The sequence below is a fragment of the Amblyraja radiata genome, chromosome 10 (genome assembly GCF_010909765.2).
Source record: "Amblyraja radiata isolate CabotCenter1 chromosome 10, sAmbRad1.1.pri, whole genome shotgun sequence".
Lineage (NCBI taxonomy): Eukaryota > Metazoa > Chordata > Chondrichthyes > Rajiformes > Rajidae > Amblyraja > Amblyraja radiata.
The window spans coordinates 69,415,348-69,435,308 of NC_045965.1; the positions used below are offsets into that span (position 1 = coordinate 69,415,348).

Genomic DNA, 19,961 nt, shown 5'->3' on the forward strand with positions numbered 1-19,961 from the left:
GAGGAGGGAGAGATAGATCAGCCACGATTGAATGGCGGAGTGGACTTGATGGGCCGAATGGTCTGATTCTACTCGTATCACATGACATTATGACAAAATGCTGGAGTAACTCAGCGGGACAGGCAGCATCTCTGGATAGGAGGAATGGGTGACGTTACGGTTCTGAAGAAGGGTCTCGACCTGAAACGTCACCCATTCCTTTTCTGCAGAGATGCTGCCTGTCCCGCTGAGTTACTCCAGCATTTTGTGTCTATCTGCCATATGCCAGAGATGAGTGAATCTACAGCGCAGAAACAAGCCCTTCGGCCCATCACAGCCATGCTGGCCATCATGCTATTCTCTATTACTCTGGCATTCTCCAGCCCGCAGGGTGTGGGGGCCGGATCACTGGGGGTTTAAAGAGTAGGGAGGGAAATGTGTGAAAGATGGGGGGATGGAGGGCGATGGGGAACTGGCACAGAAGAGGAGATGAGGCCTGGGGCAGATCAGCCCTGATCACGGTGGGGGTGGGGCAGGCTGGAGGGGCCGAGTGGCCTCCTGGTCCAGTTATCCTGCATCACTATGTTCCCATTCAACACTAAAGATATCTGCCTTCTATCAGTTCCGAGCCATTCAGAATACAGTGTCATAGAGTGATACAGCCTGGAAACAGGCCCTTCGGCCCAACTTGCCCACACTGGCCCACATGCCCCATCTACACTAGTCCCACCTGCCTGCGTTTGGCCCATATCCCTCTAAACCTGTCCTATCCATGTACCTGTCTGAATGTATTTAAAATGTAGGGATAGTCCCGGCCTCAATTACCTCCTCTGGCAGCTCGTTCCATACACCCACCCCCACAGGGCCGGCACGGTGGTGCAGCGGGTAGAGCTGCTGCCTCACAGCGCCAGGGGCCCGGGTTCTATCCTGACTACGGGTGCTGTCTGTGTGGAGTTTGTACGTCCTCCCCGTGACCTGCGTGGGTTTTCTCCGGGTGCTCCGGTTTTCTCCCACACTCCAGGTTTGTAGGTTAATTGGTTTGGTGTAAATGTAAATTGTCCCCAGTGTGTGTAGGACAGTGTCAGTGTGCGGGGATCGCTGGTCGGCATGGGCTGAAGGGCCTGTTTTCACGTTGTATCTCTAAACTAAACTAATCTGTGGAATTCTTTGCCACAGAAGGCGGTGGAGGCCAAGTCAATGGGTATTTTGTAAGGCAGATTGTTGATTAGTGCGGGTGTCAGGGGTTATGGGGAGAAGGCAGGAGAGTGGGGTTAGGAGGGAGAGATAGATCAGCCGTGATTGAATGGCAGAGTAGACTTGATGGGCCGAATGGCCTAATTCTGCCCTCGCAACGTCCAAACCTCCAAAGTCGGCCACCACCGCATGTCCATCCTCGTAAAGCAAGATGTTGTGGCTGGGAGAGGGAAAGACAACAGGTTTGTTAGTCGGCAGACTTTAGACCTTAGAGATATGTTGTCATTGTGGAAAGGGTAGAGAGAAGATTTACAAGGACGTTGACACAAGTTCACAAGCCTGAAGAAGGGTCTCGACCCGAAACATCACCCATCGCTTCTCTCCAGAGATGCTGCCTGTCCTGCTGAGTATTTCCCGCTGAGTTACTCCAGCACTCTGTGTCTACCTTCATAAGTGATAGGTTATTGTTTAAGAAGGAACTGCAGATGCTGGAAAATCGAAGGTAGACAAAAGTGCTGGAGAAACTCAGCGGGTGCAGCAGCAGCTATGGAGCGAAGGAAATAGGCAACGTTTCGGGACAAAACCCTTCTTCAGACTGGACTAGAGGGTGTGAGCTACAGGGAGAGGATGAGTAGGCTGGGTCTATATTCCATGGAGCGCAGGAGGATGAGGGGAGATCTTATAGAGGTGTACAAAATCATGAGAGGAATAGATCGGGTAGATGCACAGAGTCTCTTGCCCAGAGTAGGGGAATCGAGGACCAGAGGACATAGGTTCAAGGTGGAGGGGAAAAGATTTAATAGGAATCTGAGGGGTAACTTTTTCCACACAGAGGGTGGTGGGTGTATGGAACAAGCTGCTGGGACTGTCCTATCGTTTAAGAAACATTTGGACAGGTACATGGATAGGACAGGTTTGGAGAGATATGGGCCAAACGCAGGCAGGTGGGACTAGTGAGTTGAAACAGGCCCTTCAGCCCACTGAGTCCGTGGCAACCAATGATCCCCGCACACTAACACTATCCTACACACACTTGGGGCAATTTATAATTATACCAAAGCCAATGAACCCACAAACCTGCACGTCTTTGGAGTGTGGGAGGAAACCGGAGCACCCGGAGAAAACCCACGCAGGTCACAGGGAGAACGTGCAAACTCCGTACAGACAGCACCCATGGTCAGGATCGACTGTCCCCCTGTCTCACCACATCCCCCTCAGTCCCACACTACCCCTCCCCCCCCCCACCCTGGTACCTGCCCAGGTGAGCATACCTGCCCAGGTGAGCGTACCTGTTGAGGTCGCGATGTATGATTGGCTGGGTCAGGTTGTGCAGGTACTCCATGCCCTTGGCCACGTCTATGGCGATGATCAACTTGGACTGGAGATCGATGATCCTGCCGGTGAGATGGGGCGGGGTGGGAGGGGAGGGGAGGGGATGGGGGGCAATGGAGCAAAGATTAGATGGGAAATCCATCAAACGGTCTCGATCGCTCCCTCCCCCCCCCTCCCCCCCCCCCCACTCCCTCCCCCCTCATTCTCCCACCCCCCTCATTCTCTGGCTGAGTGGGTGGAGGGTGACTGAAGACCCGTCCACAGGGCTGGCAGGGGCTCTGTGGGCCGAATGGCCTGGAGCTGGCTGTAACGGGGGGGGGGGTGAGGGTGGGGGAGGCACCTCTTTTGTTCGTGGAGCAGTGAGAAGAGAGATCCTCCGGAGATGTACTGAGTGACGATGGCGAACTGGCTGGGGTCGTTGAGGCAAGCTCCCACAAACTGGATCACACACGGGTGGTTGAGGCGACAGAGGATCGACACCTCACGACAGAACATGTCCACGTCTGACTTGGAGCAGAAGGTGTTTGCTCGATACCTGCACGGGACCAAACACACACAGTTACACACAGTCACATAGACAACTGGTGCAGGAGGAGGCCATTCAGCCCTTCCAGCCAGCACCGCCATTCAATGTGATCATGGCTGATCATCCACAATAAGTACCCCGTTCCTGCTTTCTCCCCATATCTCTTGATTCCGTTAGCCCTAAGAGCTAAATCTAACTCTCTCTTGAAAACATCCAGTGAACCGGCTTCCACTGCCTTCTGTGGCAGAGAATCCCACAGATTCACAACTCTCTGGGTGAAAATGTTTTTCCTCATCTCAGTCCTAAATGGCCGACCCCTTATTCATAAACTGTGTGTCCCCTGGTTCTGGACTCCCCCAACATGGGGAACATTTTTCCCGCATCTAGCCTGTCCAATCCTTTAAGAATTTTATAGGGCCCTGTACAACTGCAGAAGGACCTCTTTGCTCCTAGACTCAAATCCTCTCACAATGAAGGCCAACATACAATTAGTTTTCTCACAGTCACGCACAGAGCAGCGAGACACGACATCAAGATTCTTGATTAGTACGGGTGTCAGGGGTTACGGGGAGAAGGCAGGAGAATGGGGTTCACCAGGTTAATTCCCGGGACTGTCATATGCTGAGAGAATGTAGCAGCTGGGCTTGTACACTCTGGAGTTTAGAAGGATGAGAGGAGATCTTATTGAAACATATAAGATTATTAGGGGTTTGGACACGCTAGAGGCAGGAAACATGTTCCCGATGTTGGAGGAGTCCAGAACCAGGGGCCATAGTTTAAGAATAAGGAGTAAGCCATTTAGAACGGAGACGAGGAAACACTTTTTCTCACAGAGAGTGGCGAGTCTGTGGAATATTCTGCCTCAGAGGGCGGTGGAGGCAGGTTCTCTGGATAGTTTCAAGAGAGAGCTAGATAGGGCTCTTAAAGATAGCGGAGTCAGGGGATATGGGGAGAAGGCAGGAACGGGGTACTGATTGGGGATGATCAGCCATGATCACATTGAATGGCGGTGCTGGCTCGAAGGGCCGAATGGCCTCTACTCCTGCACCTATTGTCCATTGTCTATTGGGTTAGGAGGGAGAGACAGATCAGTCATGATTGAATGGCAGAGTAGACTTGATGGGCCGAATGGCGTAATTCTGCTCCTGTCACATGAACACACAGCGCCGGAGACCGGGATTCGATCCTGACCTCGGGTACGACCAGTAACTAATCTAAAGATTACGGTGAGGTGCTTCACAATACGGCCACCTTGTCAGCATTGGTTGCTCTGAAGTTCAGCGGTCACTTCCTGGGTATGATTGGGGCATCCTGTAAAACTTTCCCAAGCCGTTTCTAGCAGCCAATTGGGCAGCACGGTGGTGCAGCGGTAAAGAAGCTGCCTCACAGCGCCAGAGACCCGGGTTCCATCCTGACTACGGGTGCTGCCTGTACGGAGTTTACACGTTCTCCCCGTGACCTGTGTGGGTTTTCTCCGGGTGCTCCGGTTTCCTCCCACACTCCAAAGACGTACAGGGTTTGTAGGTTGGGTCTGAAGAAGAATTCCGACCTAAAATGTCACCTATTCCTTTTTTCCAGAGATGCTGCCTGACCCGCTGAGTTACTCCAGCACTCTGTGTCTATTTTCGGTATAAACCAGCATCTGCAGTTCCTTCCTGCATGGGTCTGTATGTGAATTGGCTTCTGTAAATTGCCCCTAGTGTGTTGGACATAGAATTGGTGTGTGGGGTGATCGCTGCTCAGCATGGACTCAGTGAGCCGAAGGGCCTGTTTCCGCGCTGTATCTCTAAACTAAGCTAACATGGATAGGTGACGTTTCACAGAGTGCTGGAGTAACTCAGCGGGTCAGGTATGCAGCATCTGTGGAGAACATGGATAGGTGACGTTTCACAGAGTGCTGGAGTAACTCAGCGGGTCAGGCAGCATCTGTGATGTTTCGGGTTTGGACTCTTACTCAGTCTCTTAACTCAGGAACATTAAACCTTTAAGGACCACATTCAAGGTGAAGGGGAAAAGATTTAATAGGAATCTGAGGGGTAACTTCTTCACACAGAGGGTGGTGGGTGTATGGAACAAGCTGCCAGAGGAGGTAGTTGAGGCTGGGACTATCCCAACGTTTAAGAAACAGTTAGACAGGGACATGGATAGGACAGGTTTGAAGGGATATGGACCAAGCACAGGCAGGTGGGACAAGTGTAGCTGGGGCATTGTTGGCTAGTATGAGCAAGTTGGGCTGAAGGGCCTGTTTCCGTGCTGTATCACTCTGTGACGCTCACCTTTTAATGGCCACGATCTTGTTGCGACATCGGCCCCTGTAGACCTTGCCAAAGGAGCCTGTGGGGGGGGGGGGGGGAGAGGTCAGTCTCTGTCCCTGGTACAGACCCCCCCCCTCTCCCCTCCACCCCTCCTCATCTCCCCATCTCCACCCTCCCCCCCCCCTCTCACCTGACCCGATGATCTCGTGGAACTCGATGTCAGACAGCTGCAGGTGGAAGTTGGAGGGGAGACTAGCCCTCAGGAGCAGAATGTCAGCCTTCTCTGTCACGGGGAGAGAGGGGGGAGAGAGAGGGGTGAGAGAGGAGGAAAGGGGGTGATAGTGGGGAGGAGAGAGGGAGAGAGAGGGGGAGAGAGGGGGGAGAGATAGGGGTGAGAGGGGGGTGATAGTGGGGAGGAGGAGAGGGAGAGAGAGGAGGGAGAGAGGGGGAGAGTGGGGGAGAGTAAGGGGGCAAGAGAGGAGGAGAGAGAGAAAGTGGGGGGAAGAGAGGGGGGGAGAGAGATGGGGGAGAGGGGGGAGAGAGAGGGTGAGAGAGGAGGAAAGGGGGTTGATAGAGGGGAGGAGAGAGGGGAGGACGAGATGAGGGGGGATCGAGAAAGATCTGGGGGAGAGCGGGGGGAGAGAGAAGAAAGTGGGGGAGAAGAGAGGGGGAGGCGAGAGAAGTGGGAGAGAGAAGTGGGGGAAGAGAGGAGGAGAGGACGGTGGTGAGAGGGGGTGAGACGGGGAAGAGAGAAAGAGGGAGGAAAAGAGGTGGGAGAGAGAGGGGGCGATGGGGGGGAGAGAGAGGGGTGAGAGAGAAGGGGGAGAGGGAGTTTAGACTTTAGAGATGTAATGTTTCTTTAGCATCTTTACTTGAAAAATACACTATATTCACAAAAATACGCAGAGGATACAATGATGAAGCCAGACACAAAGATGCCACGGGACCGCGTGGGTTTCCCCCGGGTGCTCTGGTTTTCCCCCACATCCCAAAGACGTGCGGAGTGGGGGGCTGTAAATTTCCCCCCAGTGTGTGTTTGTTGGGGGGGGGGATGGGAATGTGGGTGGAGTGAGATGGGATCAGTGTAGATGAATGGTCAAGGGTCGGCAGGGGCCTGGTGGGCCGAAGGGCCTGTCTCCGTGGGCACGGCTTGGGTGGTGTGGGGGGGGGGGGGGGGGTCGGTGTACCCCCCAGGACTCAGCACTCACCTTTCGTTATGCTTTTGATCTTCCCGAGAGGGGATGGAACTGAAACGTAGGAACCGTCTGCAAGAGAGAGTTTGATTTAGTTTATCGTGAAATAGTGAAAGGCCCATATAGAGTGGATGTGGAGAGGATGTTTCCACTAGTGGGAGAGTCCAGGACCAGAGGGCCCAGCCTCAGAATTAAAGGATGTGCACCTTTAGGAAGGAGATGAGGAGGAATTTCTTTAGCCAGAGGGCGGTGAATCTGTGGGATTCTTTGCCACAGACGGCTGTGGAGGCCACAAGTCAGTGGAAATTTTAAAGGCAGAGATAGATAGATTCTTGATTAGTGCGGGTGTCAGGGGTTATGGGGAGAAGGGTTTAAGAAGGAACTGCAGATGCTGGAAATTCGAAGGTAGACAAAAATGCTGGAGAAACTCAGCGGGTGCAGCAGTATCGATGGAGCGAAGGAAATAGGCAACGTTTCGGGCCGAAACCCTAATGGGGTTAGGAGGGAGAGATAGATCAGCCATGAACATATGGTTGTCCCGTGTACCGAGGTACAGTGAAAAGCTTTTGTTGCATGCTAACCAGTCAGCGGAAAGACAATACATGATTACAATCGAGCCATCCACAGTGTACAGATACAGGATAAAGGGAATAACAAAGTCCGATCAAGGATAGTCCAAGGGTCTCCAATGAGGTGGATGGGAGGTCAGGACCGCTCTCTAGTTGGTGAGAGGACGGTTCAGTTGCCTGATAACAGCCGGGAAGAAACTGTCCCTGAATCTGGAGGTGTACGTTTTCACATTTCTGTACCTCTTGCCCGATGGGAGAGGGGAGAAGAGGGAGTGACCGGGGTGAGACTGGTCCTTGATGATGCTGCTGGCCTTGCCGAGGCAGCGTGAGGTGTAGATGGAGGCGATGGAAGGGAGGTTGGTTTGTGTGATGGTCTGGGCTGCGCCCACAACTCTCTGCGGTTTCTTGCGGCCTTGGACGGAGCTGTTCCCAAACCGTGCTGGGATGCTTCCCGATAAAATGCTCTCTGTGGTGCATCTGTAGAAGTTGGTGAGAGTTGTAGGGGATATGCTGAACCTGCTAAGCCTTCGAGGGAGGTTGTGGCGAGTGTACAGAGAGAGGACCCTGTCTAACACTGACGGTAAAGCCAACAATGCAGACCACTCGGCCCTCTAGCCCAGGATAGCCCCTCTCTGTCTGCCTCTCCCCCATTGTGTTGGCTTATTATAGTCATGTGTACCGCGCACGCAGACAATGAAGCCTTACACAAGTAAAACCCGGGGGCCCAGAGCAGAGTATAGTGTTACACTGGTAGTGTTACAGTTGCAGAGAAAGTGCAGATTAAAAAAGTGCAAGGGCCACAATGAGGTAGGTCGGAAGATCAGGACCACACCCGAGTTTGCGGGAGGACTGGTCAGTAGTCTGATAACCGTGGGGGAGAAGCTGATCCTGAATCTGGTGGTGCACGCATTCTAGCTTGTGTACCTCCTGCCTGACGGGAGAGGGAGGGAGAGGGAGAGGGAGAGGGGAGAGGGGAGAGAGAGAAGGGGGAGAGGGGAGAGACAGAGAGGGAGGGAGAGGGAGGGGGGGAGAGTGACAGAAGGAGGGAGGGCACGGCGCTGAGGGTCGGATCGTGTCGGTCAGCGAGTGTGGAGGGGATGGCGTGGGGGGGTCAGGGGGTCAGAGGGTCAGAGGGCCGGTCAGCGAGTGTGGGGGGGGGGGGGGAGGGGAAGGGGATGTGAGGGTGTGCGGCGCCCCCACCTCCGCCAGGCTGGGAGTACTCATTGCACGAAGATTCATCCTGGGGCCGTTTGTAATGTTTCAGCAACGTCACGATGGCGTCGTGGCCTAGAGCGGGAAACACAGAGTTACAGCCCGACACAGGACCCCCCCCCACCAGGACCCCCCCACCCCACACACACACACACACACAGGACCCCCCCCCCACACACAGGACCCCTCCCCCTCACACAGTACCCCCCCCCCCCCCACCCCACACAGGCCCCCCCCACACAGGACCCCCCCCACCCCACACACACACAGTACCCCCCCACACACAGGACCCCCCCCCCACACACAGAGTTACAGCCCGACACAGGACCCCTCCCCCTTACACAGAGTTAGAGCCCAACACAAGACCCCCACTCAGCCCCCCCACAGTTATACCCCCCTCCCTGCCCCCCCCCCCCACACCTCGCTCGTACGCCCACATGAGACAGGTCTGCTCGTCCATCTCGCCACTGCAACGGCTGGGGTCAGAGGCCACCAGGTTCATGTCGGCCCCACTGTCCAGCAGGAACTGCACCAGACGCATGTGGCCATGGTAGCATGCACTGTGTAACCCTGTGGTCAAAGGCAACACCGTCACACCACTGACCCACACCCCGCACTGACCCACCCCCCACTGCCCCACCCCCCACTGACCCCACCCCCACTGACTCACCCCCCACTGACCCACCCCCCACTGCCCCAACCCCCACTGCCCCAACCCCCACTGACTCACCCCCCACTGACCCACCCCCCACTGCCCCAACCCCCACTGACCCACCCCCCACTGACCCACCCCCCACTGCCCCACTGCCCCACACTGGTGGCCCAGTGACCCTGTGACCCGGTGACCCTGTGACCCGGTGAGGGTGGGAGGGCGTGAGTTGGCCGGAGGTTCTCACCGGTGTGACCATCACGGCCCTGGTGGTTGATGCTCATCATGTTCTGGTTGATGAGGAATTCCACCAGCTCCAGGTTCCTGCCAAACGTACATGAGCTGTCGGGGGGAGGGGAGGGGATAAGGGTGAGAGAGGGTGGGGGGGGGGGGTTGAGGGGGGAGTGGGGGAGAGGGGTGGGGCGGTGCAGTGAGGGGGGGGGGGGTGGGCTCGGACCAGCGAGGACGGTGAGGGGCGATCTGAGGCGGGAAGGTGGGGGATCGAGAGGTGATCAAGAGAGTCGCTGTGGGAGAGGGGGGTATGGTGTGTGTGTGTGTGTGTGTGTGTGTGTGTGTGTGTGTGAGTGTGTGTGAGAGTCTGTGAGTGTGTGTGTGTGGGTGTTGTTGTGTTTGTGTGTGTGGGGGGGGGTCGGTGTGTGTGTGTGGGGGGGGTCGGTGTGTGTGTGTGTGTGTGTGTGTGTGTGTGGTGGTGGGGGGGATGGGGGTAGGGGGGCACCCACCTGTGGAAGGAGGTCTCACTGAAGATGTTCTCCTTGGTCAGACTCTCGGTCCCTGACAGACGGATCAGCTCCTTGGCCACGTCCATCTTGCCGTTGTAACAGGCGCTGAACAACACAGACCGACAGCTCACAGTCACGGGCAACACACTGGCACTCGCACACACACACTCACACTCACGCTCACACGCTCACTCACACACACATTCACACTCACACATGCTCACACTCACATACATGTTCACACTCACACACACACACACATTCACACTCACACTCACATACACGTTCACACTCACACACACACTCACAAGCTCATACTCACTCACACGCTCATGCAAATGCACACTCACACGCACACACATGCGCACACTCACCCACACGCACTTACACTCACACACACATGTTCACACTCACGATCACACACACACTCACAATCACACACAATCACATGCACACACACACACGTTCACATTCACACACACATGGCCACACTCACACACACACTCACGCACACTCACACACACACACACACACTCACACACACACACACTCACGCTCACACACACGCTCTCACGAACACGCTCACTCACACAGGCTCACATTCACACACACATGCTCACACTCACATTCACACACACCCCCCCCCCCCCCCCCACTCACAGGTGTAGGGCGGTATCCCCATAGATGTTGACGGCGTGGGGGTTCACCCCGTACCCCCCCTGCAGCAGGTAGGTGACCAGGTGCTGGTGCCCGAAGCGGCAGCAGAAGTGTAGGGGGGAGTGGTCCTCATTGTCCAGGGCATTGACTGGTCACCGCACGACAAGACAGGCAACAGGAAACAAGGGCAGAGTTACAAACATAGAAACATGGACAATAGGTGCAGGAGTAGGCCATTCGGCCCTTTGAGCCAGCACGGCCATTCAATATGATCATGGCTGATCATCCCCAATCAGTACCCCGTTCCTGCCTTCTCCCCATATCCCCTGACTCCGCTATCTTTAAGAGCCCTATCTAGCTCTCTCTTGAAAGTATCCAGAGAACCTGCCACCACCGCCCTCTGGGGCAGAGAATTCCACAGACTCACAACTCTCTGGGTGAAAAAGTTTGTCCTCATCTCAGTCCTAAATGTCCGACCCCTTATTCTTAAACTGTGGCCCCTGGTTCTGGACTCCCCCAACATCGGGAACATGTTTCCTGCATCTGGCCTGTCCAATCCTTGAAGATAATGATGATCAATAATGAGACCCAACCTACTCAACCTCTCCCTGTAGCTCACACCCTCTAGTCCTGACAACATCCTCGTAAATCTTCTCTGAACCCTTTCAAGCTTGACAATATCTTTCCTATAACATGGTGCCCAGAACTGAACACAATACTCTAAATGCGGTCTCACCAACGTCTTATACAACTGCAACATGACCTCCCAACTTCTATACTCAATAGGTACACAAAATTGCTGGGGAAACTCAGCGGGTGCAGCAGCATCTATGGAGCGAAGGAAATAGGCGACGTTTCGGGCCGAAACCCTTCTTCAGACTGATGGGGGGTGGGAGAAAGAAGGAAAAGGGGAGGAGGAGGATGAGCCCGAGGGCGGGCGGATGGGAGGGTGGGAGGAGACAGCTAGAGGATTAAGGAAGGGGAGGAGACAGCAAGGGCTAGCAAAATTGATAATCTATACTCAATACTCTGACTGATGAAGGCCAAAGTGCCAAAAACCTTTTTGACCTACTTGTGATAGGGGTGTAAGTGGGGTGAGGGGGGGTTGAGGGGGGGTGGAAGGGGGAGGGTGAGGGGAGGATGGGGGGAGAGTGGGATGGTGGGAGTGGGTGAGGGGGAGCTGGGGGGAGGGTGGGGGGTGGGGGAGTGGAGTGGTGGGGTGGGGGGGAGGGTGAGGGGGGGTTGGGGAAGGGTGGGTTGGGGGGAGGGGTTGGGAGTAGTGGGGGAGGTGGTGGGGGTGAGAGGGGAGGCGGTAGTGGGGGAGGGGTGTTCTGGGGGCGATACTGACCATCAGTGTCGCTGCCGTCGGTCAGCAGCAGGGTGACCATGCCAAGGAAGCCTTTGGCACAAGCGAGATGCAGTGGCCGATCACCGACCTCCCCACTGACATTCACATCCGCCCCGAACCTCAGCAGCAGTCGGCCCACCTGTGTGGGGCAGGGTCAGGGGTCAGGCAGCCACAGATCAGTGACCCATCGCACCCCGATATCACCGCACCCCGACATCATCGCACCCCGACATCACCGCACCCCGACATCACCGCACCCCGATATCACCGCACCCCGACATCACCGCACCCCGATATCACCGCACCCCGATATCACCAGACCCCGATATCACCGCACCCCGACATCACCGCACCCCGATATCACCGCACCCCGACATCACCGCACCCCGACATCACCGCACCCCGATATCACCGCACCCCGACATCACCGCACCCCGACATCACCGCACCCCGACATCACCGCACCCCGATATCACCGCACCCCGATATCACCGCACCCCGACATCACCGCACCCCGATATCACCGCACCCCGACATCACCGCACCCCGACATCACCGCACCCCGACATCACCGCACCCCGATATCACCGCACCCCGATATCACCGCACCCCAAAATCACCGCACCCCGATATCACCAGACCCCGATATCACCGCACCCCGACATCACCGCACCCCGATATCACCGCACCCCGATATCACCCGACCCCGACATCACCGCACCCCGATATCACCGCACCCCGATATCACCAGACCCCGATATCACCGCACCCCGACATCACCGCACCCCGATATCACCGCACCCCGATATCACCCGACCCCGACATCACCGCACCCCGATATCACCGCACCCCGATATCACCGCACCCCGATATCACCCGACCCCGACATCACCGCACCCCGATATCACCGCACCCCGACATCACCCGACCCCGATATCACCCGACCCCGACATCACCCGACCCCGACATCACCCGACCCCGATATCACCGCACCCCGACATCACCGCACCCCGACATCACCGCACCCCGACATCACCGCACCCCGACATCATCGCACCCCGACATCACCGCACCCCGATATCACCAGACCCCGATATCACCGCACCCCGACATCACCGCACCCCGACATCACCGCACCCCGACATCATCGCACCCCGACATCACCGCACCCCGATATCACCAGACCCCGATATCACCGCACCCCGACATCATCGCACCCCGACATCACCCGACCCCGATATCACCGCACCCCGACATCACCGCACCCCGACATCACCGCACCCCGATATCACCGCACCCCGATATCACCGCACCCCGACATCACCGCACCCCGATATCACCGCACCCCGACATCACCGCTCCCCGACATCACCGCACCCCGACATCACCGCACCCCGATAGCACCGTACGGTGCCCCAATATCACAACATGGCACCCCCAAACCAGTGCACCGCACCCCGAGATCATCGCACCCCAAAACCACGGTGGTCACTGTGGCCGCGGCATTGACCGTACCAGCTCGTGGCCAAAGTAGGCGGCGATGTGCAGCGGCGTGAAGAACACGGCGTCCTGGACATTGACAAACGCCCCGTGTTGCAGCAAGATGTCCACCGTCTGGGGGCACAGAGAGAGAGGGGGTACAGGGTGGGGGTACAGAGAGGGGGGGCAGGGAGGGGGTAGGGGGTACAGAGGGGGGGGGGCAGAGAGGGGGTAGGGGTTACAGAGGGGGTACAGAGAGGGGGTACAGAGAGGGGGGGGCAGAGAGGGGGTACAGAGAGGGGGTAGAGAGAGGGGGTAGAGAGAGGGGAGCAGAGAAGGGGTAGGGGGTACAGAGAGGGGGTAGAGAGAGGGGGGGCAGAGAGGGGGTACAGAGAGGGGGTAGGGGGTACAGAGAGGGGGTAGAGAGAGGGGGGGCAGAGAGGGGGTACAGAGAGGGGGTAGGGGGTACAGAGAGGGGGTAGAGAGAGGGGGGGCAGAGAGGGGGTACAGAGAGGGGGTAGGGGGTACAGAGAGGGGATAGAGAGGGGGGGGCAGAGAGGGGGTACAGAGAGGGGGTAGGGGGTACAGAGAGGGGGGGAAGAGAGGGGGTACAGAGAGGGGGTACAGAGAGAGAGGGGACACAGAGAGGGGGTACAGAGAGGGGTACAGAGAGGCGGTACAGAGAGAGAGGGGGTACAGAGAGGGGGTACAGAGTGGGGGTACAGAGACGGGGTACAGAGAGGGGGGGGAAGAGAGGGGGTACAGAGAGAGAGGGGTTACAGAGAGAGGGGGGGCAGAGAGGGGGTACAGAGAGGGGGGGGGCAGAGAGCGGGTACAGAGAGAGAGGGGGCACAGAGAGGGGGTACAAAGAGGGGGTACAGAGAGGGGGTACAGAGAGGGGGTACAGAGAGAGAGGGGGTACAGAGAGGGGGGTGGGGGGGCAAAGAGGGTCGGGGAGGGGGAACATTGACTGTTCAATACTCTCATGAGGGTGGAGCCAAGCGTTACAGTGCGGGGTCACGGGATTACAGGGTTACGGTATGGGGTCATAGGGTCACGGTGTGGGGTCAAGGGGTCATGGTGTGGGGTCAAGGGGTCATGGTGTTGGGTCACGGGGTTACAGGGTCACGGGGTGACGGGGCGACTGACCTCGCTGTGCCCGGCGATGGCGGCGATGTGCAGGGCGGTCAACGCTCCGTATCCAACCTGCTGGATGTCGGCCCCTCCGTGCAGCAACCCCGTCACCAGCTCACCGTCCGCCTGAGGGTCAGAGGCAGCGGTCAGTGGCAGCGGTGATACCCGCTCACCTCCACCTCACCCCCACCCGCTCACCTCCACCTCACCCCCACCCGCTCACCTCCACCTCACCCCCACCCGCTCACCTCCACCTCACCCCCACCCGCTCACCTCCACCTCACCCCCACCCGCTCACCTCCACCCACCCCCACCCGCTCACTCCACTACACACCACCCGCTCAACATCCACCTCAAACAACACCACCGGCTACCTCCACCTCAACCAAACCCCATCACCCAAACCCCTAAACCCCACCCCCTCACCCACACAACATCACGCTCACCCCACACCATCACCCCACCCCCTCACACACCCCCTCACCCCACCCCCTCACCCCCACCCCACCCCATTCCATCAGCCATGACTGAATGGCGGAGTAGACTTGATGGGCCGAATGGCCTAAGCCAGCAATCACTTGTGACCTGATGAGCACCTCACACTGTTTTACATTTACAACAAGCCAATTAACCTACAAACCCGCACGTCTTTGGAGTGTGGGAGGAAACCGGAGCACCCGGAGAAAACCCACGCAGGTCACGGGGAGAACGTGCAAACTCCGTACAGACAGCACCCGTAGTCAGGATTGTACCTGGGTCTCTGGCGCTGTGAGGCAGCAGCTCTACCCGCTGCACCACCTTTCCATCATAAGACATAAGAGTCACAGAGGGCAACACAGGCCCTTCGGCCCAACGGGGGTAGTACAACCATCTTGAATGCTGCGCGGAGTAATATTGTGTCGGATGGAAATGCAAGTGCTGGTTTAAGCTGAAGATAGACACAAAATGCTGGAGTAACTCAACGGGACAGGCAGGAGAGAAGGAATGGGTGACGTTTCAGGTCAAGACCCTTCTTCAGACTGAATCAGGAGATCTCCACACCCTTTGTCTCATTTTCACACCTTCTCCTTCCTGATCTCTGTGCCTCCCTCTCCCCCGATACAGTCTAAAGAAGGATCTCGACCCAAAACATCACCCATTCCTTCTCTCCAGAGATGCTGCATGTCCCGCTGAGTGAGGCCAGCATTTTGTGTCTGTCTGCGGAGTAATATAGCACAGACACAAGCCATTCGGCCCATCGGGGCTAGTACGGGGCTGGGGGCCAGGACACTCACCTTGAAGGCAGCAAGGTGCAGAGCAGTGAATCCGTTCCTGGTGAGCCGGGACGCTCGCAGACCCTTCAGCATCAAGGTCCTGGCGTGGGCTTTGTTACCTGCGACCAAACACACCTGCACTGATGATCATAGTCACAAGGGATAGGAGCACAATTAGGCCATTCGGCCCTTCAAGTTTACTCTGCCATTCAATCATGGCTGATCTATCTCTCCCTCCTAACCCCATTCTCCTGCCTTCTCCCCATAACCCCTGACACCCGCTCCAATCAAGAATCTATCTATCTCTGCCTTAAAAATATCCACTGACTTGTGGCCTCCACAGCCGTCTGTGGCAATGAATTCCACAGATTCACCACCCTCTGACTAAAGAAATTCCTCCTCACCTTCTTTCTATAAAGCGTCCTTTAATTCTGAGGCTGTGTCTTCTGGTCCTAGACTCTCCCACTAGTGGAAACATCCTCTCCACATCCACTTTATCCAGGCCTTTCACTATTCTGTACGTTTCAATGAGTACCCCCTCATCCTTCTAAACTCCAGCGCGTACAGGCCCAGCGCCCACAAACGCTCATCATATGTTATATTTAAAGAACCATCTACAAATCAAGCTTGTGTACCATTCTGCCCGACAGGAGAGGGGAGGAGAGGGAATGACCGGGGTGTGAGTGGTCCTTGACTATGTTGGCTGCTTTCCCGAGGCAGCATGAAGTCTAGATGGAGTCAATGGTGGGGAGTGTGGTGTGTGTGGGACTGGGCTACATCTACAATGGTGGGGAGCGTGGTCTGTGTGTGGGACTGGGCTACATCTACAATGGTGGGGAGTGTGGTGTGTGTGGGACTGGGCTACATCTACAATGGTGGGGAGTGTGGTGTGTGTGGGACTGGGCTACAACTCTATGATGGGTGTGGGGACATGTTGGTGAGTGTGGGGGCATGTTGGTGGGTGTGGGGACATGTTGGTGGGTGTGGGGGCATGTTGGTGGGTGTGGGGGCATGTTGGTCATTGTGGACATGTTGGTGGGTGTGGGGGCATGTTGGTGGGTGTGGGGGCATGTTGGTGGGTGTGGGGCATGTTGGTGGGTGTGGGGCATGTTGGTGAGTGTGGGGGCATGTTGGTCATTGTGGACATGTTGGTGGGTGTGGGGGACGCTGGTGGGTGTGGGGCATGTTGGTGGGTGTGGGGACATGTTGGTGGGTGTGGGGCATGTTGGTGGGTGTGGGGGCATGTTGGTGAGTGTGGGGGCATGTTGGTCATTGTGGACATGTTGGTGGGTGTGGGGGCATGTTGGTGGGTGTGGGGGCATGTTGGTGGGTGTGGGGACATGTTGGTGGGTGTGGGGCATGTTGGTGGGTGTGGGGGCATGTTGGTGGGTGTGGGGGCATGTTGGTGGGTGTGGGGGCATGTTGGTCATTGTGGACATGTTGGTGGGTGTGGGGCATGTTGGTGGGTGTGGGGACATGTTGGTGGGTGTGGGGACATGTTGGTCAGTGTGGGGGCGTGTTGGTGGGTGTGGGGCATGTTGGTGGGTGTGGGGACATGTTGGTGGGTGTGGGGGCATGTTGGTCATTGTGGACATGTTGGTGGGTGTGGGGCATGTTGGTGGGTGTGGGGCATGTTGGTGGGCGTGGGGGCATGTTGGTGGGTGTGGGACATGTTGGTGGGTGTGGGGCATGTTGGTGGGTGTGGGACATGTTGGTGGGTGTGGGACATGTTGGTGGGTGTGGGGGCATGTTGGTGGGTGTGGGGCATGTTGGTGGGTGTGGGGACATGTTGGTGGGTGTGGGGGCCTATTGGTCATTGGGGACATGTTGGTGGGTGTGGGGCATGTTTGTCATTGGGGACATGTTGGTGGGTGTGGGGCATGTTGGTCAGTGGGGACATGTTGGTGGGTGTGGGGACATGTTGGTCAGTGGGGACATGTTGGTGGGTGTGGGGACATGTTGGTCAATGGGGACATGTTGGTCAATGGGGACATGTTGGTCAATGGGGACATGTTGGTCAATGGGGACATGTTGGTCAATGGGGACATGTTGGTCAATGGGGACATGTTGGTCAATGGGGACATGTTGGTGGGTGTGGGGACATGTTGGTCAATGGGGACATGTTGGTGGGTGTGGGGACATGTTGGTCAATGGGGACATGTTGGTGGGTGTGGGGACATGTTGGTCAATGGGGACATGTTGGTGGGTGTGGGGACATGTTGGTCAATGGGGACATGTGGGTCAATGGGGACATGTTGGTCGGTGTGGGACATGTTGGTCAATGGGGACATGTTGATCAATGGGGACATGTTGGTGGGTGTGGGGACATGTTGGTCAATGGGGACATGTTGGTCAATGGGGACATGTTGGTCAATGGGGACATGTTGGTCAATGGGGACATGTTGGTCAATGGGGACATGTTGGTGGGTGTGGGGCATGTTGGTCAATGGGGACATGTTGATCAATGGGGACATGTTGGTCAATGGGACATGTTGGTCGGTGTGGGACATGTTGGTCAATGGGGACATGTTGATCAATGGGGACATGTTGGTCAATGGGGACATGTTGGTGGGTGTGGGGCATGTTGGACGGTGTGGGACATGTTGGTGGGTGTGGGGCATGTTGGACGGTGTGGGACATGTTGGTCAATGGGGACATGTTGGTCAATGGGGACATGTTGGTCAATGGGGACATGTTGGTCAATGGGGACATGTTGGTCAATGGGGACATATTGGTCAATGGGGACATGTTGGTCAGTGTGGGCCTGTTTCCGTGCTGTATCACTGTGACTCACCGTTACAGATGCAGCAGAGGTGCAGGAGCGACAGCCCATTGGCGGTCCGATAGTTCATGTTGACTTTACCGAAGGCTTCGTCCGAGCTGCGGAATGGAAATAGTGAGCAGAGATCAGCGAGAAACAGGCGGTGTGTCGATGGGTTAAGTGGGCTTTATAAGTGATTGGAGCAGGGAAGAGGTTTGGGCTTCTTGTGGACCATTAAGGTGGATAAGTCACCAGGATTTGATGGGATCTATCCCAGGTTACTGAGAGGGGCAAGTTAAGTGATAGGAGCAGAATTAGGCCATTCGGCCCATCAAATCTACTCCGCCATTCAATCATGGCTGATCTATCTCTCCCTCCTAACCCCATTCTCCTGCCTTCTCCCCATAACCCCTGACACCCGCACTAATCGAGAATCTATCTATCTCTGCCTTAAATATATCCACTGACTTGTGGCCTCCACAGCCGTCTGTGGCAAAGAATTCCACAGGTTCACCACTCGTGGAGTGTATTAGATTGGACAAATTTGGGTTGCTTTCTCTGGAACTTCAGAGATTGAGGGTAGACCTGCCAGATTCATGTTCATATGTGATCAGAGCAGAATGAGGCCCTTCAGCCCATCTAGGTCTGGTTACCTTCCTATCCTCCCCCTCTTGCCCCCACCCACAGAGGTGAACTCCACTCACTCTTGGTGACCGACCGGGTCAAGTGTTGACCGTGGCTGAGGGTCAGACTGGACCTGGCTCTGCCCTGGGACAACGTGTATGCTCAACGACTCCACGGCCCAGGACGGTGACTCAGCGGGTAGAGCCGCTACCTCACAGCGCCACAGAACCGGGTTCATTCCTGACCACGGGTGCTGTCTGTGTGGAGTTTGCATGTTCATGGGTTTTCTCCGGGTGCTCCGGTTTCTTCCCACATCCACAAGACGTGCAGGTTTTTAAGTTAATTGGCTTCTGTAAACTGTAAATTGTCACTAGTGTGTAGGATAGTGCTAGTGTACGGGGATCGCTGGTCGGCACGGACTCGGTGGGCCGAAGGGCCTGTTTCCACGCTGTATCTATAAAGCCGAAAGTCTTATGCACTTCATGACATCTAACTCCCGTTTTCTCATCCACCAATGAATTGGCCTTTGTGAAAGGCCTGGATAGAGTGGATGTGGAGAGGATGTTTCCACTAGTGGGAGAGTCTAGGACCAGAGGGCACAGCCTCAGAATTAAAGAACGTTCCTTTAGGAAGGAGATGAGGAGGAATTTCTTTAGTCAGAGGGTGGTGAATCTGTGGAATTCTTTGCCACAGACGGCTGTGGAGGCCACAAGTCAGTGGATATATTTAAGGCTGAGATAGATAGATTCTTGATTAGTTCGGGTGTCAGGGGTTATGGGGAGAAGGCAGGAGAATGGGGTTAGGAGGGAGAGATAGATCAGCCATGATTGAATGGGAGTAGACTCGATGGGCCGAATGGCCTAATGCTGCTCCTAGAATTTATGGACTAATGTGAAGGGTGCTTGATGGTCGGCGTGGACTAGGTGGGCTGTTTAGGTGCTGTATCACTAAAGGCCAGTCATCTGGAGTTTAGAAGGATGAGAGGGAATCTCATTGAAACATATGAGATTGTTAAGGCTTGAACACGCTAGAGGCAGGAAACATGTTCCCGATGTT

General features: G+C 56.2%; 1 protein-coding gene across 1 annotated transcript in view; it reads right to left on the minus strand.

The window, feature by feature from the left end:
- Positions 1–19,961, minus strand: part of LOC116977428 (serine/threonine-protein kinase TNNI3K-like) — a 58,104-nt gene that overhangs the window by 16,476 nt on the left and 21,667 nt on the right. The window contains exons 5-21 of the mRNA XM_033027856.1: positions 18,315–18,400; positions 15,542–15,639; positions 14,283–14,393; positions 13,170–13,268; positions 11,655–11,793; positions 10,310–10,454; positions 9,650–9,754; positions 9,157–9,251; positions 8,681–8,830; positions 8,249–8,335; positions 6,495–6,551; positions 5,477–5,569; positions 5,308–5,365; positions 2,846–3,040; positions 2,463–2,567; positions 1,274–1,393; positions 348–387 (exon numbers count right to left, since the gene is read on the minus strand). Coding sequence (XP_032883747.1) covers positions 348–387; positions 1,274–1,393; positions 2,463–2,567; positions 2,846–3,040; positions 5,308–5,365; positions 5,477–5,569; positions 6,495–6,551; positions 8,249–8,335; positions 8,681–8,830; positions 9,157–9,251; positions 9,650–9,754; positions 10,310–10,454; positions 11,655–11,793; positions 13,170–13,268; positions 14,283–14,393; positions 15,542–15,639; positions 18,315–18,400 — 1,783 coding nt within the window. The remainder of the gene's footprint in view (positions 1–347; positions 388–1,273; positions 1,394–2,462; positions 2,568–2,845; positions 3,041–5,307; positions 5,366–5,476; positions 5,570–6,494; positions 6,552–8,248; positions 8,336–8,680; positions 8,831–9,156; positions 9,252–9,649; positions 9,755–10,309; positions 10,455–11,654; positions 11,794–13,169; positions 13,269–14,282; positions 14,394–15,541; positions 15,640–18,314; positions 18,401–19,961) is intronic.